Source organism: Vidua chalybeata, chromosome 9 (assembly GCF_026979565.1).
Source record: "Vidua chalybeata isolate OUT-0048 chromosome 9, bVidCha1 merged haplotype, whole genome shotgun sequence".
NCBI lineage: Eukaryota > Metazoa > Chordata > Aves > Passeriformes > Viduidae > Vidua > Vidua chalybeata.
In genome coordinates, this window is record NC_071538.1 from 9,603,799 (window position 1) to 9,624,974 (window position 21,176).

General features: G+C 45.6%; 4 protein-coding genes across 4 annotated transcripts; 2 read left to right on the forward strand and 2 right to left on the reverse strand.

The window, feature by feature from the left end:
* Window positions 1-509: 509 nt before the first annotated feature.
* On the forward strand, window positions 510-4,694 carry LDLRAD1 (low density lipoprotein receptor class A domain containing 1). The gene is made up of 6 exons (XM_053950842.1): window positions 510-530; window positions 902-956; window positions 2,491-2,625; window positions 2,965-3,102; window positions 3,581-3,709; window positions 4,422-4,694. The coding sequence occupies exons 1-6, from the start codon at window positions 510-512 to the stop codon at window positions 4,565-4,567; spliced, it is 624 nt and encodes a 207-aa protein (XP_053806817.1). The 3' UTR covers window positions 4,568-4,694.
* Window positions 4,695-7,263: 2,569 nt separating this feature from the next.
* On the reverse strand, window positions 7,264-13,747 carry LRRC42 (leucine rich repeat containing 42). Its single transcript, XM_053950173.1, has 8 exons — window positions 13,643-13,747; window positions 12,318-12,805; window positions 10,118-10,249; window positions 8,969-9,087; window positions 8,519-8,607; window positions 8,322-8,435; window positions 8,082-8,166; window positions 7,264-7,741 (listed from the first exon to the last, which is right to left on the reverse strand). The coding sequence occupies exons 2-8, from the start codon at window positions 12,788-12,790 to the stop codon at window positions 7,485-7,487; spliced, it is 1,269 nt and encodes a 422-aa protein (XP_053806148.1). The 5' UTR covers window positions 12,791-12,805; window positions 13,643-13,747; the 3' UTR covers window positions 7,264-7,484.
* Window positions 13,748-13,752: 5 nt separating this feature from the next.
* Window positions 13,753-16,164, forward strand: IFT25 (intraflagellar transport 25). The gene is made up of 5 exons (XM_053950180.1): window positions 13,753-13,959; window positions 14,391-14,497; window positions 14,829-14,897; window positions 15,433-15,476; window positions 15,940-16,164. Exons 1-5 carry the CDS (start codon window positions 13,862-13,864, stop codon window positions 16,045-16,047), a joined length of 426 nt encoding a protein of 141 aa, XP_053806155.1. The 5' UTR covers window positions 13,753-13,861; the 3' UTR covers window positions 16,048-16,164.
* A 750-nt stretch (window positions 16,165-16,914) lies between these two features.
* On the reverse strand, window positions 16,915-21,159 carry DIO1 (iodothyronine deiodinase 1). The gene is made up of 4 exons (XM_053950179.1): window positions 20,671-21,159; window positions 19,043-19,186; window positions 17,788-17,987; window positions 16,915-17,327 (listed from the first exon to the last, which is right to left on the reverse strand). Exons 1-4 carry the CDS (start codon window positions 20,999-21,001, stop codon window positions 17,262-17,264), a joined length of 741 nt encoding a protein of 246 aa, XP_053806154.1. The 5' UTR covers window positions 21,002-21,159; the 3' UTR covers window positions 16,915-17,261.
* Window positions 21,160-21,176: the final 17 nt, after the last annotated feature.

Below are 21,176 nucleotides of genomic sequence, written 5' to 3' on the forward strand. Positions count from 1 at the left end.
CTGTTCCAGATGGTTGTATCCTGCACAGCTCTCCTGAGATCTCATCATCTGGCAGGAGCCTGGGCTGGTGCTGCCACAAGGGCAGTGTGACAGCTCTGTTTTGGGAAGGAGGTGTGGAGAGAGGAGACTTTCAGGAAGATGAGACTTTAACTTCCCTCAAGCTCTGCTTTGAAGGGGTTTGCCATGACCAGCACAAGGGTAGATGCAGTCAGTGTGAGCTAGAGGTGAGTGCTTGTCTTCCAACCTGTCAGCAGGGCTTCAGCTTCCTAAATCTCTGTTTACTCTGAGCTGTCTAATGCCCTGTTGCGAAACCATGTTTGAGACAATGAGAGAGTTTGTGGTTGGCTTTCACTGGGGGCTGGAGCAGAGGCTGGGCACTGCCCTGCTAAGCCCCTCCTGTCTGTGAGGTGCTCTCCTTGCTCTCCTGCCTCTGTTGGATTTGTATCCTGGTAACTTCGCTTGTGCTCAGGTGCAGAGAACTCCCTGCGGTCCCTGGAGCTCTGGGAAGCATGAACAAAACTCATCCCCAGGTACAGTTCTTCAGAAAAATCCTACATACAGCTGTTCCCTGAAGTACATGTGTTCTTGTCAGTGCTGTTTGCCTGACTTCTTCATCACTGCTTTCTCTGAGATTCTGAGTTATTTTTACCTACCTTGATACAAAAGAGTTGATATAAAGTGCTGGACTTGGTTAGTGTTTGTTTTACAAATGGGTAATTAAGGTTTAAAAAGGGATATGGTTGATTGTTTTGGGAATTAAAGGTGGGCCGTGTTTTCACCGAGGCAATTTTTGCTTGTATGTAACAATAATGGAGTACATGAGGTATTCCTGGGTAAGATGTGAGAACTAGAAAGGTGAAGTTTGTGTGGCTGTAAATCCCTTTTATCCCTTTCCTTCTAGAGAAATGGTGATGCAGCTACTTTTGGTTCAACAGAGTCCTTCTCTGGAGAAAGAGGTAATGAATAAAATGCGGAGTTCTATTAATAAAGTATAAATCAATGGAAACTATCAACGTAATACAAAATACAACCACTATTTATGGTCTGTTTGGACTGATTTTCCCTCTTTTCTGTGTAGTGAAATGTCCAGACTATAACATTAAAAAACTTCAGCTGTTCTGTGCTGGCCTGGAGCTGGCAGTCATATGTATAGTGGTATCATAGGTGATCCTTGTCTGTCACAGAAAGGCTCATAATGAGCTTGCTGTGGCCTTTCCCTATGTCTTAATAGCCAAACTTCAGCAAATTTTGCCCATACTCTGAAGGATGAGGTGAGATCAAACAGAAGCAAATAGCAAGCCTGTAGATCAGCTTGCAACATTTCATCACCACAGTTATTTTTTACTCAAGTCTGTTTGTAATTGTTGTGCTTTGTAGTCAGAGGTGTTTTGTAGACACAGACAAGCTATAATTCATCATTTCTCTTCTGAGCTGAAATCTTCTTTCTTTGGCTCCTGCTTGAGCATGACAGAGGGGGAGGTTGCTGGAATCAGGATCCTTTTGCTGTTGAGCAAAGGCTGTCCCTTCCCTTGAGTTTGAACACTAATAAAACAACTAAGTAAACACAAAGCACAGCTAAGACAAATACTAACTTAAAAGTTCTTTCTGTTCCTGAAAGCTTTTTAAAATTCTAATTAATGATTTTAAAGTTCAGATACACCAAAATCAATGATACAGGCAGGATGGTCTTAAGTGACTGGTTACATGTTTCTGAGATGACCACACCAATATTTTTTGCTCTTGGTCAGTTGGTTTAGAGGCAAAGCTGCAGGTGCAGGTTGCTGAGGTGAGGGCAGGTGCCTGGTGTGGCTCCTCCCTGTGCTCCCATTGTGTTGCAGTGACTGTGGGATTGGCCTTTAGTTTCTGCAGTTGGTTTGATTTATGTACCTGACTTTCTGAAAGCTGGAGTCCCTGGAAGGTTGCTGTGCCCTGGAGATGTTGTTAGGGAGGGAAAGGGCAGCTCTTTGGTTCCTTCTCACTGTTCTGTGCTGATAATCCAGCCTCGTTCCATGGGAGTGTGAGTCCTGCTTGGGGCAGAAAGCCTGAAGTGCTGTAAAATGAAATCTTACCTCTTGGGGAGTTTTGTTATGGGCTCTGGGAGGGCACCTTCCCCAGCCTTACACCAACTGCCCTGTGTTTCAGTGTCACTGCTGTCCCACAGGGGTGGGCAGGGGTTTGGCCTTCATCCTTCTGCATCCGAGCCACAGGATGAGCTCCATGGAGATGTGGGGTTTGTGCCATTCGACCCCAGTGCTCTGTAGCAGCAGCACAAGTTCTTCCACACTGCAAGCAGCAAAATTCCCCACCAGGAGGTGTTTAATGGTGGAGTTTGGCTCTTTAAACTCAACTATCAACCCCTAACCCCCAGCAGCCCCCACCAGCCTCGCATGCAGAAACCCCAAAACGTCAGCCTCGTGTCCCTGCACTGTTCCCCTCTGAAACACCCCAGACCCTTCCTGAGTCCCTCACTCTCTCTCTTGCCTCCCCCAGGCCACTGCCATCCATGTGGTGCCTGCACTGGCTGCACACAGAGACACCTCTGCATCTCTGCCGTGGCGCTGCTCGTCCTCGCGGCCGCCGTGGCCTCGGTGGTGGCAGCCCTGGCACTCCTGCCACGGGCACCAGGTTGTATCCCAAGAGTGGTTGTTTTTTCGGTAAGGGAGGCAGAAATGGTGCTGCATGAGCACAGCTGTACCAGCTTTGCTCAGCCCCAATGGCCACCAGCCATTCCCTGGCTCTGCTGTCCTGCTCCGTAGGGCTGGGATAACTCTGGGTAGCACTGTCATACTTAAGACTACTGGTGTGGTTTTCAGATTCTGCCATGAACCTACCAGAAATTAATCCTGGCCCCTGGTTATTTCCAGAACAAAAAGTTAATTTCAGAAACCCCCCTTTACTTTCTTTGATCTGTTCCTTGTATCACAAAAATGCTGGAAAATAAAGGTTTTCTTGCTTTCCCCTCAGTGAACCGCCTCTGCACAGCCCCTAATAACAGGACAGGCTTCTTGTGTGATGACAGAGTGACTTGTGTCCCAGCCAGCTGGGTCTGTGACAGAGTCAGCAACTGCAGGAACGGAGAGGATGAGCAGGAGCAGCTCTGTGGTGAGTGGTTTTGTTGTGAGCATCCCCCCTGCACTGGTCTTCCAGTTGTGAGACAGCAGCCAGGGTTCCTCTAGCCCTGCTCTGTGCTTCTGGGCTGCCTACGTGAGCAGATAGGCCTGGTAGAGCCTTTGTAGGGCAGATGCTGAGAGATGGCACTGCCCAAAACCTGGCAGGAATGCCAGGAATTAAAGACTCCAAGCTCATCTGATCTTTGTAGGTTTTTTTTTTTTTTAAACCGTGATGTAGTTTTCCTCCATCAGTGAAGCTGTATGCCTACATGGGTAATTTATTGTTCAGTCACCCTGGGGAAAAACTAAATAAAGCAGAAACCTGGGGCAGAACTTCCCCATTGGTTCATGTTCATTTGATACTGCAGGGGAGGTGTCCTGGCAGCAGCCTTTGGTGCATGCCATCCCTGTTTTAGGCGGTGTGTCTGTGCCTGGGGGAGTTCAGCAGTCCTGTGTGTGTGCCCTTGCAGGTGACTTGCCCCACAGCCTCCCAGGATACCTGGTTTTCTACTGCAGTAACCCCAGATCCTGGGTTTATGCTGACCAGAGGTGTAACGGGATGAACGAGTGCGGGGACTGCTCTGACGAGACGTGGGGCTGTAAGTCTGTCTGCTGGCTCCTGTCTCCTCTGCTGATGGGTTGCAACAGCTTCTACAGGTGTGGTGCTCGTGGATGCTGCTGGAAATGCCTGGAGGCTGGCACCCACCACTGAAACACAAAATAGCTGGGATAGAGTGTGAGTGTGAGCCATGCAGGCTCAGTCCCCCTGGCTGCCAAGGCTTCTGCATCAAAGCCTGGTTACACCTGGGAGAGGAAAGGCTCTATGCTTTGCTCCCAGTCCCAGAAATTGCTCTTCCTGCGTGGCTTGCTGATGTGGAGCAGTTTCATCAGGATGTGTGGCTGTAGTTAGTAGTAACCATTCAAACTGGCCTTTGGTAGCTGGTCAGCAGATGGGTGGACCTCCAAGCTGTGCAGGAGCTGAGTCTTGCTAAAACGAGCAGCAGATTTGCTCCTAAGTCACCCCCATGGTTTTGGACCAAAAAAAAAAAAAAAAAAAGGGAGGGGGGGAAAGAAATTACAGTTAGCTGTTCCCCCCAGGTTGGCCTCTCTGCCATGAAGGTCATTGCAATGTCACACTCTGCTTGTGACAAGTAGCACCAAGCCAGTGTCTGCTTTGGTGGGCTCACAGTCACAGGGTTGTGACCAGCGGCTTTTCTGCTGGGGGAATGAAAGGATTTTACCCATGGAAGGAAGGAGGGAGGGGGTCAGTGCAACAGAAGCAGTTCAGTTCCCTGTTTTCTGTCCTTCCAGCGGCCGCCTGCCCCCCGTGTGGGCAGGAGTGGTGGAGCTGCAGCCCTGTGCACTTTGAGTTCTGCTCCTGCATCCCCAGGAGGCTGTGCCGGGATGGAACCCAGCACTGCCTGGACTGGTCCGACGAGTTCGTCTGCACAGCCTGAATCCTGTCCCTGCTGGGGACAGCAGGGTGCTTCCCACTCAGCAGCCTCGGGGTCCTGCCCTGCCACCTGCTTGGGAAGCTCCAGCCCAAGCAAATCGTCCCCAGCAGCGCAGTGACACCGAGCAGGGACCGAGGGCGTGTGGCAGCCCTCAGCTGGACGCTGGCTGCGGGACAGCTGCCAGGAGTCTGTGCCATGTGAAGGTGACACTTCCTTCCTGGGCAGCACTGACTCCATGCTGGGCTGGAGATGCTTCACCAGCCACGGCTGGCACAGCCCTGGGCCAGGGGTTCCTCCTCTGTGGACATCCTGGGGCCTCTGCAGGCAGCCACACTGAGAGCTGCCCCGAGGAGCAGGAGCTGAGTGAGGTGAGGTGAACACACCTTCATAGTCTGATCTTCACTGGCAGGAGAAGGAGCTTCTATTTGTGTTCAGAACACATCTGCACATGGTTTCAGCAGTGACTTTGAGGGCTCTGTGTTGATGCTCCTGGGACACTTCCTTGGGAGTGCTGTGCTGGCAGTGACACCGTGGGGAGATGCTGCTCAGGCCACCTCCCGCTCTCTTCTCAAACCATGAAGGCCAGCACAGAGAGTGTAATGGCATGGAAAACTGGAGAAGCTTCAGGGCTTAGGGAGATAAATCATGTCCCTGTGACAGAGTAGCTGTCCCTGACAGCCAGGGCAGGAACCAGCATGTAAACAACCTGCTCTTCACCCAGGGCTGTGCAGCTTTGCAGCAGCAGGTTGAGAACAGCCATGGAGCTGGGGTGGGTCTCACTGAAGTTGGCAAAGAAAGGAGGAAAAGGAAGTCTCAGCCTAGGAGCAGAGAGCAGCAGAAAATCAAGTGCTGCTCCTGGGGTGGTGTGGGATGACACTGGATGTGTTTGCTGCTTGTTTTGCTCCTCTGCCAGCAGGGTACAATCAGGCAGCCAAGCCTTCAAAGCAGTCCTCAGGATGCAGGTACAGACATGACACTGAAATTTAAGAAAGATTAGGTTTTCTCTGTTCCTTTGAAAATCTCACCTGTGTCTAAAACATCGAGGAAAACCCCACATTTACAGTGAGTACTCTTACTTTTCTAGGCCCAAAAAAAAACATGAGGTGATCTTCTTCCCATTGCCACCTCAGGCCATAGATATTTAAAAATAAACCCCTGTTCACTCATTTCTTCTCAGTCCTGTGATCTGCAGCTCTGCCTGTCACTGTAACTCAGATCAATGGTGAATGTTGCTTCCAATTTGTCAGTGGGATATAGCTGGAAATCTGAGAGAACTTTTTATAAATAGCTTTACAGTATTGTGACTCACACTCTGCCTGGAACGAGATGGCAAAACTCTGCATGGGGGAATGTTAAAGCTGCTTTTACTCACCTGTCTCTCTCCAGGCCTGGCCAGGGTGCACAGCTTGTTTTCTCTGTGCCTATAAAATGTCATCCCAGTGCAATAAGGATCTAATCAGCTGTTAAAAAAAAAAGATACAGGAACCCTCATGCTCAGCACAGGGCCCAGGTAATGGGTTTGGTAAAATTAGGATTGGTAAAAAAATGTGCATATCTCCAGTGGTGAAAGGGGTGGCCAAAAATTCCATGGTGGCAATTGCACCAGAGGCAGCCTGAGGGGGAAGGCTGCACATCTTCCTCCCCACTGAGCCACTGTTTTGAGTCACAGTTTGTGCCATAATTTGTCTCAGAAGAGAGCTGATGTAGTTGTTAGGGGAAGGTATTAATAGCTTTGAGTTTCTGGGAAAAGAAAGTAGGATTTCAGTGCAAGTGTGCCTGTTTTGTTTGTGTGTAGTCCTTTTTTGAGGAAAATTCAGCAGTAAGGAAAAAACAAGGGGTTTTATTCTTTAGGCATTTCTGAGCTGAAGTTCATTTTCTTGGCCTCTTCATGGTTTCCAAGGATGTGCTGCTTTTCTTGGTGATGAAGTATAGTAAACAACAGTGTAAAAGGAAGACACCCTCTGAAGAAGCACTGTAGGGGAAACCTGGAGAAAATCCTTGGCCTCATGAGGCCTAAGAGGACACTGATGAGCGCTGTGCACCTCAGCCAGTTTTGATGGAAACCCTCAGGGCAGGAGTTCAATGTTTAACAGTTACCTGCAGCATTACAGCTGCACAGACCAACACAGAACATTTCTGAGTGCCCAGGTGATTTACAGCTGATCTGCATAATTAATATTTGAATTATAAATGCCCCTCAGTATTTTCAGATGGAGAAGCACAATTGGTGTGTTGCAGGCACACTGAAAATGGGTTTTAAACCACAGAATGATCTCAAATGCAGTGAATTTGCTTGTAAGGGAGAATATATTACAACTGCAGAGCATCATCTCTACAGTAACCTCATTCCAGCTCTCATTTCCTGGGCCAAAATGAGAAAGGAAGGGGACTTGTGTTCCACTTTAGGCGTCTGCAATGGCTGTTGGTGAGGTGTTACTGCCTCTACCTCCCTTCCCAGAGGTCTGTGCTTATCCTTTGTGCTCCCTCCCTCTGCACAGCCCCATCAGCACAGCTTGGTGCTTTCAGGCTGAGGTTTCTGTTCCAGCAGCACTGTAAACAGCCCATGGCACTTGACAAGTCCAGTGCAGCTTCAATTCAGATGAGCTGCAGTGATTTGTGTCCTGCCCCTTCAGAGGCAGGAGAGGAGCAGGGATAGGACCAGCTGTTTTGGTGACAGATACCTTCATCAGAAGACTTAGTTAAGGATGACAACAAAAACTTTATTTGAAAAACTTATTATGTATTGAAAATATACAGTAGCATAACCAACCTTCTTGTCTCTATCCCTCCCCCAGCACAGGTTACCCCACAGGCATGGCACAGCAACCAGATTTAACAGTACTTTGTCACTCCCTCTCAATATGTCCAAATCCTGTCATCAGCAAGAGAACAACAAACAAAAGACCCACTTCTTTCTGACTCAGTAGGTATTTAACAAATCCCAGTCCTCCACAGTGAGGCACAGATGCTTCTGTTTGGAAGTCCTTTCTCTCTCTTGTTCAGCCAAAGCTCTTTTTCTATTGTTCTTTAATTCATGGCTGCCTGCAACCTCCTTTTTCAAAGGTAAATGGCAATTTTCAACGTTTTCCTTATAAAACTGCAAGTTTCCAGATGCTCTAGTTTCTGGCTCCACCAGTGTGCATTTGACTACTTCCTCTATTCTGCGTGTCTTGCCATCTACAAGCAAAAAAAAAAAAAAAAAAAAAAAAAAATCAAGTTTAGATTTTGGGAGAAACAGAATTATGCTGTAAAATGCCTAACTTTTTGGTACAAATTGTTTTGGCCATGCCAACTTGGAAATGTGCAGAGGAAAAAATATAATTTATATTTTGGACTCAGAGTTTTTTATCTGGGAGTCTAACAAACTAAAAAACTCACATACATTGTAATGCAGTTACACAAAGGGCTGGAATTGCACACCTGAGATGTTATTTTTACTACAACCCCAAAGAGTATGGAAATAGTCCCTGTAGAAAATAAAATAAATCAGCTCTGTGGTGTCCATGCAGTTACGTACAGAAGCGAAGAGCTGCTACTCTGGATCTCAAGTTGTCCTGGGGCTTCATGGCCTCCATAACTGCCTGCTCCCACTGCAGAACTGTCTGAAAGAGCAGATGAAGCAGTTAAAGTGTGTCTTGTAAAATTTACAGAAATGTCATTGGGAACAACTCCATCCCTTGTTCTTTCCTATTCAGCGATTTTGTATTATTGAAGGCAAATTTTTAGAGAGTACAAGTGGTTTAACCCCCCCCCTTACCTGCTCTGCCCATCCCTCTGTCTTGCAGTTACTGTGATCAAATTCTTTCAGAGGCACTTTTGAGTGAACCAGGCCTATCTGCATTTGAAGCCTCTTTATGACAGCATCAACATCCTGGGAAAAAAGGGAAATAAAGCAGTCAGAGGGCAAGAATTTTTATTACACTTGTCCAGTAAACTTTTTCAAATGATTTTTACCTTGAGACCTGTGCCAGAAATGTCCAAACAATTCAATTTCTTGAAAGAAAGAAGGTATCCAATTCCCACATCTGTGATTTTAGGGTTACCTGTAAGGCCAAGTAAAATTAATTAAGCTGCATGATGTGGAAAAAGATTATCAAAATAGCATGGAAGTATTTATTCCAAAAGCTAATACTGGAACAAGACTGACTTTGCCCCTCTAATTATCAAAATACAAATATTTACAATACCAATTCTCAAACTACTACAAATATTTCTGTAAGTAGCAAATGCCTGAGACCTCAGATCTGCCCCGTGCCTTCTGGGAGGCTGCTGGTCAAATCTGGGGTTGAGCACTTGGCTCATGGGAATCAACAAATTAATTGTATTCCTTCAGTGCTAAGGAGGATAAATTCTTTATCAGAAAGGACACAGGTTCTTTCTGTCATGAGACCATGAAGCACTTACAGGACAAGTCCAGCACCAGCAGATTCTCAAGCCCCTTTTTCAGCACACGGACGGGCGCCGTCATCCTGCGCAGGCCGGCATCTGACAGGGAGTTGTCCTTCAGGAGAAGCCTTTTCACACTAGCAGCAGAGATACAAACGTGGAGTTTAAGGCCATTATTTCTGAGAGTTTTGAAAAATGTCCTAAAACTCTGTGTCAGAAGGGTCATCCTGTGCCAGCCCCTACAGGCTCACTGTAAAAATCAGTGAGGAAGGAGCCTGGGTTAGCAGGAGTAACAAATATCTTTATATTTCCCTGCTAGCTCAACAGAAGCACCACTTGAGCAGCTATTCCCACAGCTCCACTGACAAACTGATCCTAGAGCCAAACATTTGCCAACAGAGACAATAAGCTTCTTTATACCCTGAAGCTCTTTATACCAAGGCTGCCAAACTGAAATGCACTCAAAACTAAGAAAAAATGCTTGCCAGACTGAGAGAGGGCAGATTCGATAAGTGATCATAATCAATGATTTTAAGAAGATAATGAGGTTGTATAACACAGATTAACAAAATTCAGGAAAAAACATCACATTAAAGTGCTCTCTTCAGAACACTTCAAGATAAAACCTTGATGCAAAATGCACCAAAATCCGACAGTAACATAATTAATTAGCAGTCATCCTACATAATGCTTCCAAAATTATCTACTTGTCATTTTTTTATACCAAACAAATTATGAAATTTACTGGTTTGAGATGTCAACTAACCAAATAATCAACATCCTGCTTGCAGAAATCTTCGTGTAGAACACTAGTTTGGTTAAAATTTTGGCTGAAAAATTCTCCCTTAAAAATAGGAAATGTAAAACTGTTCCAAATGTTAAAGATGCGTTTTTTTACCCAGACAATGAAAATTATAAAAAGTTTATATAAAACATTAAACAGTAAATTATCTGGCATAATTTTAGTACTTTTTATGAATCCGTATGTGCTTTGTGTACAATAAATTCTGTATTTTTTTTACCTGCAGAACAGGTTTTATGAACAAGCAAAATCTTCAACCTTACACTCCGTAGCCTGTGAAACTTCCCTTTAAAGTCTCAGCCTGATTCTTTGAACTGCTTAGTGGTAGGAAAGAAAGTGTCATTTTTAGCTCAAGAAATTGGTACCTAGACAGGGCCTCTTTGGTGAGGTGTTCCAGCAGCTCATGTTCATCTCCAAGTTTACAGCAGGAGAGATCCAAACACGTCAGCTCCCGGAAAGACTTAATTTCTTCAAGCTTTTCAGAGATAACCAGGTATCTGCAAAGCCAAAAAAAAAAAAAAAAAAGCCATCAGTGCTCAGGCATGTAAGTCTACATCCCCAAGTGCCATAAGCACAATGCACTCGTTTCTGCTAAGTACCTATGTGAAAATTGACAGAAATTACCCAGCTGCACTAAGTACCTCTTTATGTGCAGCTGGCACGCAAGCCTGAATTCCCAGTCTTCTCCTTAAATCACTGTCATGGTTTAGATTTGATGCAAAATATTGGACTAACAAGACTTCAACTTGCAAATATTGCTGTTAGGTGCTTCTTTACAGATTATTGCTGTATTACTTCAGAATAATGCAAAATGTCTCAGTTTATCCTAAGTCAGTTTCACAAACTGCTCTTCCTCAGTGCCTAGGGAGGGTACAGACAAACCCACATTCATCCAGGTTTCAAATCCACCTCAAACGTGGATTTTAAACAGGACAGGATAGACTTTCAGCAGCAAAATTTGATTTTTTATATATGTCGATAAAATGCTTGACTAGAGGTAGACGTCCAGGGCTGCCAGAGCTGTGGCTACACCCTGGGCAGCAGTTACTCAGTGGGGTTTTTTTCAGCTGTGCTGGTTCCCTGGTCTGATTCACTCAGCAGCCACGCAAACATCTGTGCTGGAGCTATTCAGTAGGAGGTTCAGAGATGGGAACAAACCACTGAAGAATGGCAGGCATGAGTATGCAGTAATGAGCACGTAGCCCTCAGTACCTCCCCTGCAGTCACCTCTTGCTGTCCCTGTGGCAAGACAAGCTCCAAATTCACTGATCTCTCCTGAATTTACCTCGTATTCCCCACGGCAAGACACACCCTGAGGTCAGCATCTTCACTGCATAAACTGGGGGTGATTATTAATTTGATCCCTCCAGGAACACCTCCTTGTCCATGCAAATAAGAGGACCTTAATATCCTCCCAGTGTAATTTCACCCCACTCACACCCCTTGCCTGTGCAATTTGGCTCTGCAAAAAGCACAACAAACAGTCAGAGCATAAGCCAGTTCTTGAGAGAGATTATTAGCTCAGGGGGGTTCTGGAGAGGAGAGTGGGCTCTTTTAGAAATAAAATTAATCAGAAAATGCCTTAATGCCTTACTTCCTGGATTTCAAAGACTTGATGCTTAACTCAGCTTTCTGTAATGGCAAAAGATGCCAGAAGTAGCTTAATTTCTAAATTAAGCCCATAAAATTATCTGTGCTAGAGATAAAAAGGGAGTAGGTTTAAAGGATAAAACAAAGGATAATTGACTTCTACTCAAACATTCCTACTGTGCTCAGAACACCCTTGGCACTTCAGATGAATATGCCAGTACTTTGGTTTTAAACCATCCCTTTTTCAAGTGTAGAGATGGAAGAGAAGGGTTCTATTACTGAGAAAGACTTCAGTAGGAGCAAGGCTTTAAAAGCATAATCCAGTTTTAAACTTGGCAAGACTCTTTCAGTTAAAGATGTGGGCACTGAGAAGATAGAAAAACTAGTGCTGGTCTGTAATCAGGACCTTGTTAAAGTACAGCCACTATGGGGGTGGCAACAACAGTAAGGTAAAACCTGCCTCATTTTCAAAGCCTGCAACTTACCCACAAGTCTGTATCTTCTTCTGAGCCCTCAAAATGAGACATGACAGCAAGCTTATAGTTAGTAAACCCGAACAATTTGCAGGGGTGTATTTTATCTGTACAGTCAGCTAAGTGTGTTGAAAAGCTTTTAAACAGCAATTACAGAAACATCCCATGAAATGCCTGAAAAGGCACTAAGCACATGGATTTCTACATTATTATTGTTAAAAATAGTTGCAGGTTTAATCTTCCACATAAGATCCCCTGTTGGCTAAAACAGATGTAGTCTGTTACCTCTGTTATGATTTGTATCTTAAAATGAAACATACAGCTGCACTTGTAGGAAGGGGATGGGATAAAAGGCAGCAAGCACAAGAATCAGATAGTGCTCAGGGCATTTCATTAAAATTAGGTGGTGTTATAAGCCCAAAATATATTTTTATTTAATTTAATTTAGGGGAAGCTTGAAGCGTGCTAGCAGAAGACAAGATTTGTTAGGGGACACACTTACCTGTTCCGCAAGCACAGTGAGCACAGCACCAAACTGCCATAGGCTTCAGTGAATTTCTGCAGAGCTCTCAGTCCTGTCACTGGCTCTGTGAACTTTTGTCTTGCTTCTGCTGCCGAAAAGAGCTTTTCAGCAATCTGCTCTGGGAAACCAATCAACGAGTCAATGTGATCTACATTGTCAGAAATGTAACCCAGCACTAGGCTGAAGAGGGACTTGGCCGAGTAGCGGAGGTTCCCCTCCTTGGTGTATGTGAAGATGAAATGATCAGTCCTCTGCCTCCTTGCCCTATCATCCTCCCTGTTCATGCAAAGCTCCACTGAAAAAGTTCTGGAAAACAGACTAAAAGGTCTTGCTTTGGGAGTGACATTCTGTACGCCGCCTGCACCCCGATTTACCACGTGCAGCTTCCCATTTTCACGCACGTATATTGGCCCAGTATCCAAATGGCTTTCTGAGTGGAGACAGTACGACATTCCCCTCGACCAGCTCTGCAAAAACAAATCACAGACAGGTGAAAAACAGCTACAGAGGAAAACATGACCTACGGAAGCCCCCAAAGCTGGCAGCTCCCCTTAGAGTCCTGAGCATGGCCACGTAGCAAGGAGGGCAGGCTGTGTGGAGCAGGGGTGTGAGCTGCCTGCCACCAAACCACACAGCCCATCCGAGTGGGAGCTGGAGCCTGAGCTGGCTGAGAGGCCCGGGATAGATCCCAGGCCCGGGATGGAGACAGGGGCAGCGGGAGAGCGGCTGGGGTTGAGTGGGAAGTGCCCCCCACAACCAGGCCTGGCTCTGCTGCAGGCAGGAGCAGAAGGAGGAAGAGGAGGTCACATGTCTGACTGCAGCTGGGCAATGGAGCCTGCTGGAACCTCCCTCCCTGGGAGGGTGGGCATCTCCCGGTGCCCCCTCCCCAGCCGGTGCCGGGGGGCTCTGGTTGGTGAGCGGGGTCCTGGCGGGGGCAGGAGAGCTCAGAGCTGCCATGGCGAGGGGCAGGGCAGGGACAGGATCCTTTCACCTCCCGGCCTGCGGGGCTGGCGATCGGGTCCTGCGGGGCGGGGGGAGATCGGGCCCTGCCCGAGGGGGGCCGGGGGTATCGAAGGGATGGGGAGGCGGGTGCGAAGGGATCGGGCCCAACCCGGACAGGGGTCACGGGCTACGCTGGGAAGGGTCTGTGAAGGGACCGGCTTGTGCCCGGGGGTGAGCGCGTCGTGAGCGGGCACAGCCCCGAGGGGCGCCAGGGGAAGGGGTGCAAGGGGAAGGGGCACAAGGGGAAGGGTGCAGGGAGGCCAGAATCCCGCTGGTTCCCCGATCCCCCGGCCCCCACCTACCTGCCCCGGGAAGGGCCGCGCCGTCAGCCGGGCCGGGGCTCGGCGCTCCCGCCGCCCGTCCCGGAGCGCCCGCGGGCGGCGGGCGGGGCCGCGCGGGGGGCGGGCGGCGGGCGGGGCGGAGCGGGGCCGGCCAGGGGCGAGCTCGGGTTCCCGCACCGGGAGCGGCTGTAGGGGAGGAGCTGCCGCCGTTGCCCGGGAGCGGCAGCCCCGCGGCGGGCGATGAGAGCCGCCGACTGGTGCCGGAGCTCGGCGGGGGCCGCCCTGGTCCTGGCCACGTCCAGCGATGCCGAGCACCCCGCCGAGAGCGTGGCGGACGGGTGAGGGCCGGGCGGGGGCGCGGGCGGCGGGAGCGGCTCCTCCCGCACGGAGCCCGCCGGGGCTGGCCCGGGCTCGGCGCTTCGCCCTCACGCTGCAGTCGCCACAGGGTGGAAGCGCCCGGGGCCCGCCGCCATTGCGCGCTCCTGTGTGTAAATACCTCCAGAGAGCTGCCCCGTCCTTACACAGGGCACTGCTGAAAGTACCCCAAATAAAAATGCATCCCCCTTCCTTTTCCCCCCTCTTTCCCCTCCTCCTCCTCGTCCCTCCCCTTCCTCGCTGTCCCCCTGTTTATCCACCCTTCCTTTTCCACCCTTCTTCCCCTCCGCTTTCCCCCTTCCTTTCCCCTCCATATTTTTCTGTGATATATTTCATTCAAGATAGTAATAGATGGAAAGCTGCAGTTGAAGATTTTGTCCTGTTCTCTCTACAGAAGTTCCAAAACATTTTGGACGACTACGGGCATGTTCCCACAGGAATTGATTATTGGTTTTCCCAAATGTGTAAAAATCAGCAAAGTCGCCATCCAGTGTTATTTGGGTAAGACTTTGTGTCTTGCCGTAGGTAATATTGCTATATTAAAATGTGTGTCTGTGCTTTAATAAACGTTCCCACAGTAGTGTCATAGTCTGTATGTAGCCACTTTTAAGAGATTCATAAACATTTAACTTCACATAAAGATGTAATTTTGCATGAAGATTCATTTTCACAGAGCAATCGTCCTTTGTATCCACAATCCCCATAGCTTAGAGAAAAAATAAATTAGTTAATGCTCTGAAAGTGTTTTGTAGTTGTAAAGTGATGGAATAAATATCAGTGTCAGTAAAGAATCAGAACTTGTGTTGATATTTTGAATTGATATATGTTTTAGTGCGGACCTTAAGGATTGAAAGAAGCACATCTAAAGACCCTGTGGGTTTTGAACAGTGTGTTGAAAAAGGTAAGACTTGAGTTTGTGGGTTTTTTGGGAGCAGTGTTGGTCTTTTTCAGTGAATCGCTGTAACCCCTCATCTATTTGTTGAGTAAAGTGGGGGTTATGATATTTTATTAGACATTGATGTAACAGTCACATTTAAGTGAATTTTATTAACACTGCTGGTCTCTGCAGCAGTTCTGAGAGTAAAATGCTGTATAAGGGCTAAAAGCACTGCTTGTGCACTTTATGTTCCAAAAATTAAAAACAGGCTTACATAGTATAATAGAGTGCCATTTCCTGCATTGTTTGGCTTGGGGATTGGCTTTTTTTAGTGCCTCTTGGGTGACTTTTTATATCACTATAATGAGTAGGATATATATACACACAGACACTGGGATATTGCAAAAAAGTATTAAATCACCTGTAAAAAAAAAAAAGAACAATGTCTATATGCAGTGTAAATTCATTGTCCTTGAACTCACTTGAACTCTGAGTCCAGTGAAAACTTCATTGCATAGCACATTATTCTTCATTATTTACCTTAAAATATATTTTCCAGATTTGCAGCACAGAGAAGGACAGCTCCAAATGGAAGAATTTATAGTGAGTATTTGCAGTGTACATCAGTAGTGGTTCATGAAATGACATGTCTGGATTAAGTGGGGAGAAACCATAAAAAAACCAAACATATCTTTATTTACAATTATTGCTCAGTTGGTGTTAAAGGGAGGAATTTGTAGATTGTGGTGTGAAATTGTATTTCCCAGCAGCTCCTCTGTAGATTATGCTATGAAATTGCACCTGCCTAGTGCTCCTAACGAGGTGCAAGGGCCCTTTCCAGAAATGTGGCAATTTTCCCTTCTTCAGTTGCTGCCTTTAAGGTTGCAGAATTCAGGAGGTGATGGGATTTTTTTTGAGTTGCAGGTCTGAGAACTTGATTTATGTGCAGTTCAAAAATGAACACTGAAGTATCCAGATCCTCGTGTTTAACAAACTTCTGCAAATGTGGTTTGGTGGTTTTGTTACTACAGAGAATGCAATAATGTTATTTTTATTCCTTCTGCAGCTTCCTGAGTTCCAAGCCACTTACTTGCGTTTCATCATCAAATCTGCCTTTGATCATTTCGTGTCAGTGCACCGGGTGATGGCAGAGGGCACAGCAGAGAACACTTGAGCCCAGCTTAAGTTTGGGCCCCCACTTTATTTTTTTATAAGGAAGTTACATTTCAATAGCTGCACTGCAGAGAATGTTTATTATTAGAACCTTGTATTAAAGTGGTTTTTGAAGGTATGGATGTGGTATGTATTTCTTGTTGGTTTAATGTATGGAATAGGATAGAAGAATATAGAATCATTTAGGCTGGAAAAGACTTTTAAGATCATCAAGTCCAACCACAACACAGTGCAGTTGTTAATTGTAGTAACAGCTCTTTCATTTTGTAACCTAAACTGTCAGCCTAGAACACCTGAGCGTAACTGAGTCCATTTAAGGTAGTATATTTATATCAGGTTTACAAAATACATTAATTATAACTCAATTTCCTGTAAAATGTTTCCCTTGCACTCTGAGTTAAATAGGAAAAAAAGTATGAGCTACTTAAGTGGGATGTATTACTTCCTACTGTCAAACAAGTCTTTCAAAAGTCCTTAAGTTGCTAGCTTTCTGATCAGCTCAAACCCAGAGATTATTAGAATGAATATAAATGTCTGCTAATGCTTAGAAATAACCTGGAGGAGAGAGGCAGGGCAGGAATGGAAATAATCAGAAGCCAAATGAAGTGTTTTGATAGACTTTTAATAATTGTACATCAATCCCTTGTTTCTATAAATATTCTCTAGAATCAGGTCACAGCCGGCAGTGCTTTAGGCTGGGACCATCATAACAAATATTCATGGAAACAGATGTTGATAGGGATTGTCTTGCTCAGAAGCCTCCTGAAGTCAGTGAAAGGGAACATTTTATATATGCAAGTGCAGTGTGTATAGTAATGTGAAATCAGTTGCTCTGCATGCTAGCGGACTCTTGCAAATGCCACCACCCTGAAGTTTATCCTGCAGGATATTACAAATGTAAATGTTGGTATCCAGAGCTCAATGGGCTCAGCTCCCACATTACTGCATGTGGTATAAGAGTAGTAATTTACTACAGAACAGAAGTTGGTGTTGTAGGGATGATACCTGAAAGCTTCTGGACAAACATAATGAACCTCATTCCAGATGCTCCTTGCATCTAAAACAATGCATATACATTGCATATACAACATTCTTCTTCTTGTCTCTATGGCTAATTTTTAAATTCTATTTTTGTTCCTTAGACTTAGGTCTGTCATAAATTATTTTTTAACTTCTCTGTCCAAATAGTTTTTGCTTCGAAGTCCTCTTCTTTTTCTATTTCAGTTTTTCCAGGATGGCACGTATTTCCTGGGGGTGGTAGTTCCAAGGCCCCACTCCTCCCTGCAAAGGCAATAAAATGACACAGTGATGCTCAAGCAGAAATCCTTCAGAGCACAGGAGCTGCACCAGAACTGTGGGCAGGTGTGCCTTGGGCTCCCTTTCCACTGGAGCCATCCCTGGGAGATGGTTACACCCTGCTGTGTCACTGGGACAGAGCCAATGTCTGGATCCTGGAGGTGGGAAGTGTTCCTGGATTTCACAGCTTAGATGTACCTCGGGTTACTAGTGAGCCAAAAGATAAATATTTAAGCAAGACTGAGGTGTACATCAAATATGTACATTATAAAGGCCCAGACTGGTTTTGCTGCATTTTCATTTCTCTCCACATTTACAATGCATTGTGAAATGTTTAGCTCTCAAACAGAATGAAATACTGACTGTTAAATGTACAGCAGTCTCAAGTTACCTTGAAATTTAAAAATCTCTATATACTGTGCTCATTGCTACTGATATTTTTTACCTTGTAGATGACCTTCCCTCCTTGAAGCATGTAGAGTCGCTCTGGCAGCGCAGCATATTTTGAACTGCTCAGGTTTTCCATAGTGTCTAAAACCACTGGACATAGAGGGTTATTTTTCTGAAGAAATTGTGCTGCAATTTTTCGATCTTCAAGGCTTCTGTGATTTTTAATAACGACATTGTTTTTAAAAGCCCATCCATCTAAAACAAATGAGGAAGGGATATAGCAGTGAAGGTTTTGAATAGGTGCAAGGGTGGGTATGTACTGTGTGTCGTATCCCAAAACTAGGTTAAAAGAATCTTGCAGTTTATTCTTAACATCAAAACTTGCCATGAAGTGAAAGCCCCCCTCAAATTATGGCAGCATTAGAGCTTTCCAATAAGTGGTCCCAAGATCTGTTGTTTTGTTTTTTTTTTTTTCCCCTCATCAAACTGTATCTTCCTCTTGCCCTGGATTCAGAAATATTTGATGGATTTTAGCTGAAATTTTCCCACATAGATCTACCCTAGAAAGACACCAGGTGGGGAACATGTATTGGGTAAGGTTTGTCAGTGTTGTTCATTTTGCTTGATTGTACTCATTAAGCCTATAAACCAAAATTACAGGTCTGTGAGAAGCGAAATGTGAGCCAGGACAGACCTTTGTTTTTCAGATCTATGCAAACAAACACTTGCACACAACTCCTCCCAATAAAGTAGAAACTAGTAAAAGGGTTTGATGACTGACTTAGTCATTAACAGATTCTCAGTTGTTGAAAATGACATATTGCTACAAAACGATAAATGTTAGGTTTTAGAAAAACATTTAATCCTGGGATAAAAACCAGTGCCAATGTGTTACTTAGAATCCAGTGTAGATAAACAAGTGTGGTTTGTTTGCTTGCTTGCTAAATTTTTCAAATTGGAGTCTGCATCCTGTTCTTGGAAAATATTAAAAACTAATTTTTTTTCTGTTAACACATAACATATTGTACACTTTTGTTCTATGTCTTTTCTTCCTCTTTCCAAAAGGAGCTGTACTAACATTGAGAAGCAATTGTTAAAAGCTACAACTGTGTCCTTGATATGAGTAACTCAGTGTAAAGTCAGAAGTGTAAGTAGAATCTTAGGAGAATTAGGGACACAAACTGGTGCCTAGATGTGGTGTTGCCACTTGATTTGAAGATTTCTGTCCTGTTTGCAGCCCCCTCCTTTGCTAGCACACTTTTTCCCCCTAAAGGAAGTGACACATTTGAAGCTGTGGTGTTTTACTGTACCTACTGCGTGAGCTTCCTCAATGTAGATGATAAGGAAATCTGCTATTGAGCTGAAATCTTTGATGAGCTTGTTGAACTCATCAAATTTTAGCATAAATGAAGGTCAGGTACAACTTCCAAAGTTCAGGATTAAAGGTCGGTTATCTGGGAGGGAAAAAAAAAAAAGTTTTATGGTTAAGTGAAGGGAGGAAGGACAGAATTAAATACACTGAACTGAGCCTCTGGTGCAGGGATTCCTGGACAACACTACATATGAAGTGACTTCATAAACTTCTCCTAGGTCAGTAAAATCAGCACCAGAACCTCTGCATCTCTGCAAAGCAGGCATAAAAGTGTTTTTCCTAGCCTGGCTCTATCTGTGCTGCATCCAGCAAGGAGTTTACCTGAGGGAACCCTGCCCAGTACAAGCAGTCACACAGCTTCTCTTTTCCTCATCACAAGAGCAAATTTGCAAGTTACCAACATTTTTGGGATAGGGTACTGATCCAAAATGAGCATCTCAGCCTCCTTGAGATCCTTAGTATGAAGCAACTTTAAAAATCCTAAAGACCGCCTTCTGCAAGGTTATCCGGGGACAATGGTTCAGGGGTGGGCGTTGAGGACAGAGTCCCAGTGCCTTTTCATGTCCGGATTTTTTCAGATGTGTCAGTTCAAGCTGAGCTGAGGGGAAACTGTAGGCTTTTCAGTCATACATCACAGGCTTTCATGCTTTCAATGTATTTCTGCAATTTCCTGTCCAAACAGAACTCTGGTTATATATTATTATGAAACTAACCTTACACTGGCAAAAGTATCTGCAGTTGCTTACAAATTAACACAGTACCGTGTTTGTGTTGGCATGTGTTTGCAAAGCCTTGATTTAAGAGAGCTTGCAGGATTTTTAAACACCTCTTTTAGTCTGGTTAAATTTGTCCAAGACCTTTCTGGCATGGCTTAACTTAAAAGCTGCTGCTAACATCCTAAAGAATTAAATAACAGTGGTACCTTCCTGTAGATACTGTGTATCTCTTCTCCAATTTGCAGCCCATTTTCTACATAAATATCTATATATAATTAGGGAAGCAGAGTGAGAGAAGGATGTAATCCCTCCCGTGGGGATGGAGGCTGCAGCTTAATGATTAATTCCACGTTCTGCTGAGATCTCAGTGGGAGGCAGTGGACAAAGTACAAAGCAGCTACTTCTGCTTTATTCCCAGACACTTTAGATCTGGAAAAACCCACTGTGTGCTTTCTAGGCTTTAGGCTAGCTAAGGGGGCTGGTGTGGAATTTTCTGTATGGACAGGGTACGACAGCCAACACTCAGGAATCATTGCACACATTTCAGTTCTGGGCCTTCTCTCCCTAAAACAAATTATTACCTTGGCTTTCAGCAGGAAGTGTTTCTAGGCAGAGCCAGCTCCTGCAAAAGCTCTGTGGTGTGAAGGGATAGCATAGACAGGGTGATAAGTGCAGGTTACTTTTGACAAGCAAGAAGCAGCTGGAGTAAATGTGCTGCATCTTCTCCAGCAGTGAGTGCTGGTGGTCTGCACATGATGCACTCCGGTGCCAGCTGCCTGTCCCTGCTCCCTCAGCAGCATCTCCTCATTTACGCTCTCAGCAAACCCAGCCCAGCTACTCAATTACTGACCTTTCATGAAATCCAGGAGGTGACGAACTTCCCCGCCGAGGGTCACCACAGGCGTGTTGGGAGCAGGGTGTCCCTCGTAGGCTTCATCCTCCAGCCTCTTCCACTTCACCTTCAGCACAAACTGCAAATACTTGAAGCTGAAGAAAGTCGGGCCCCAGTTTTCATAGCTGAATTTTGGATTCCGGTTCATTCTGCTCTTTTCTCCCATCTTTAGGATGTATCTTTTCATGGCATTGGGGAACAGTATCATCAGTGTTTTGCCCACAACAACAGACAGAGTAACCTGCAGAAGGATCAGGATTTTCTGTAGCACTACCCTGATGCCCGACATCACGGTGGAGAGGTCTGGCCACTCGCGATGGGAGCACAATGCGAGGCAGGGGCAAAGGTAGAGGGTGAGGGGGAGGGAAAACGTTCACGTGTTTGATTGAGTTTCTGCCTTGCCTTGCACGCTGTCCTCTCCCTGCACTTCAGCCCCTGCGTGAGCAAGGATCCTGTCAGCCGTG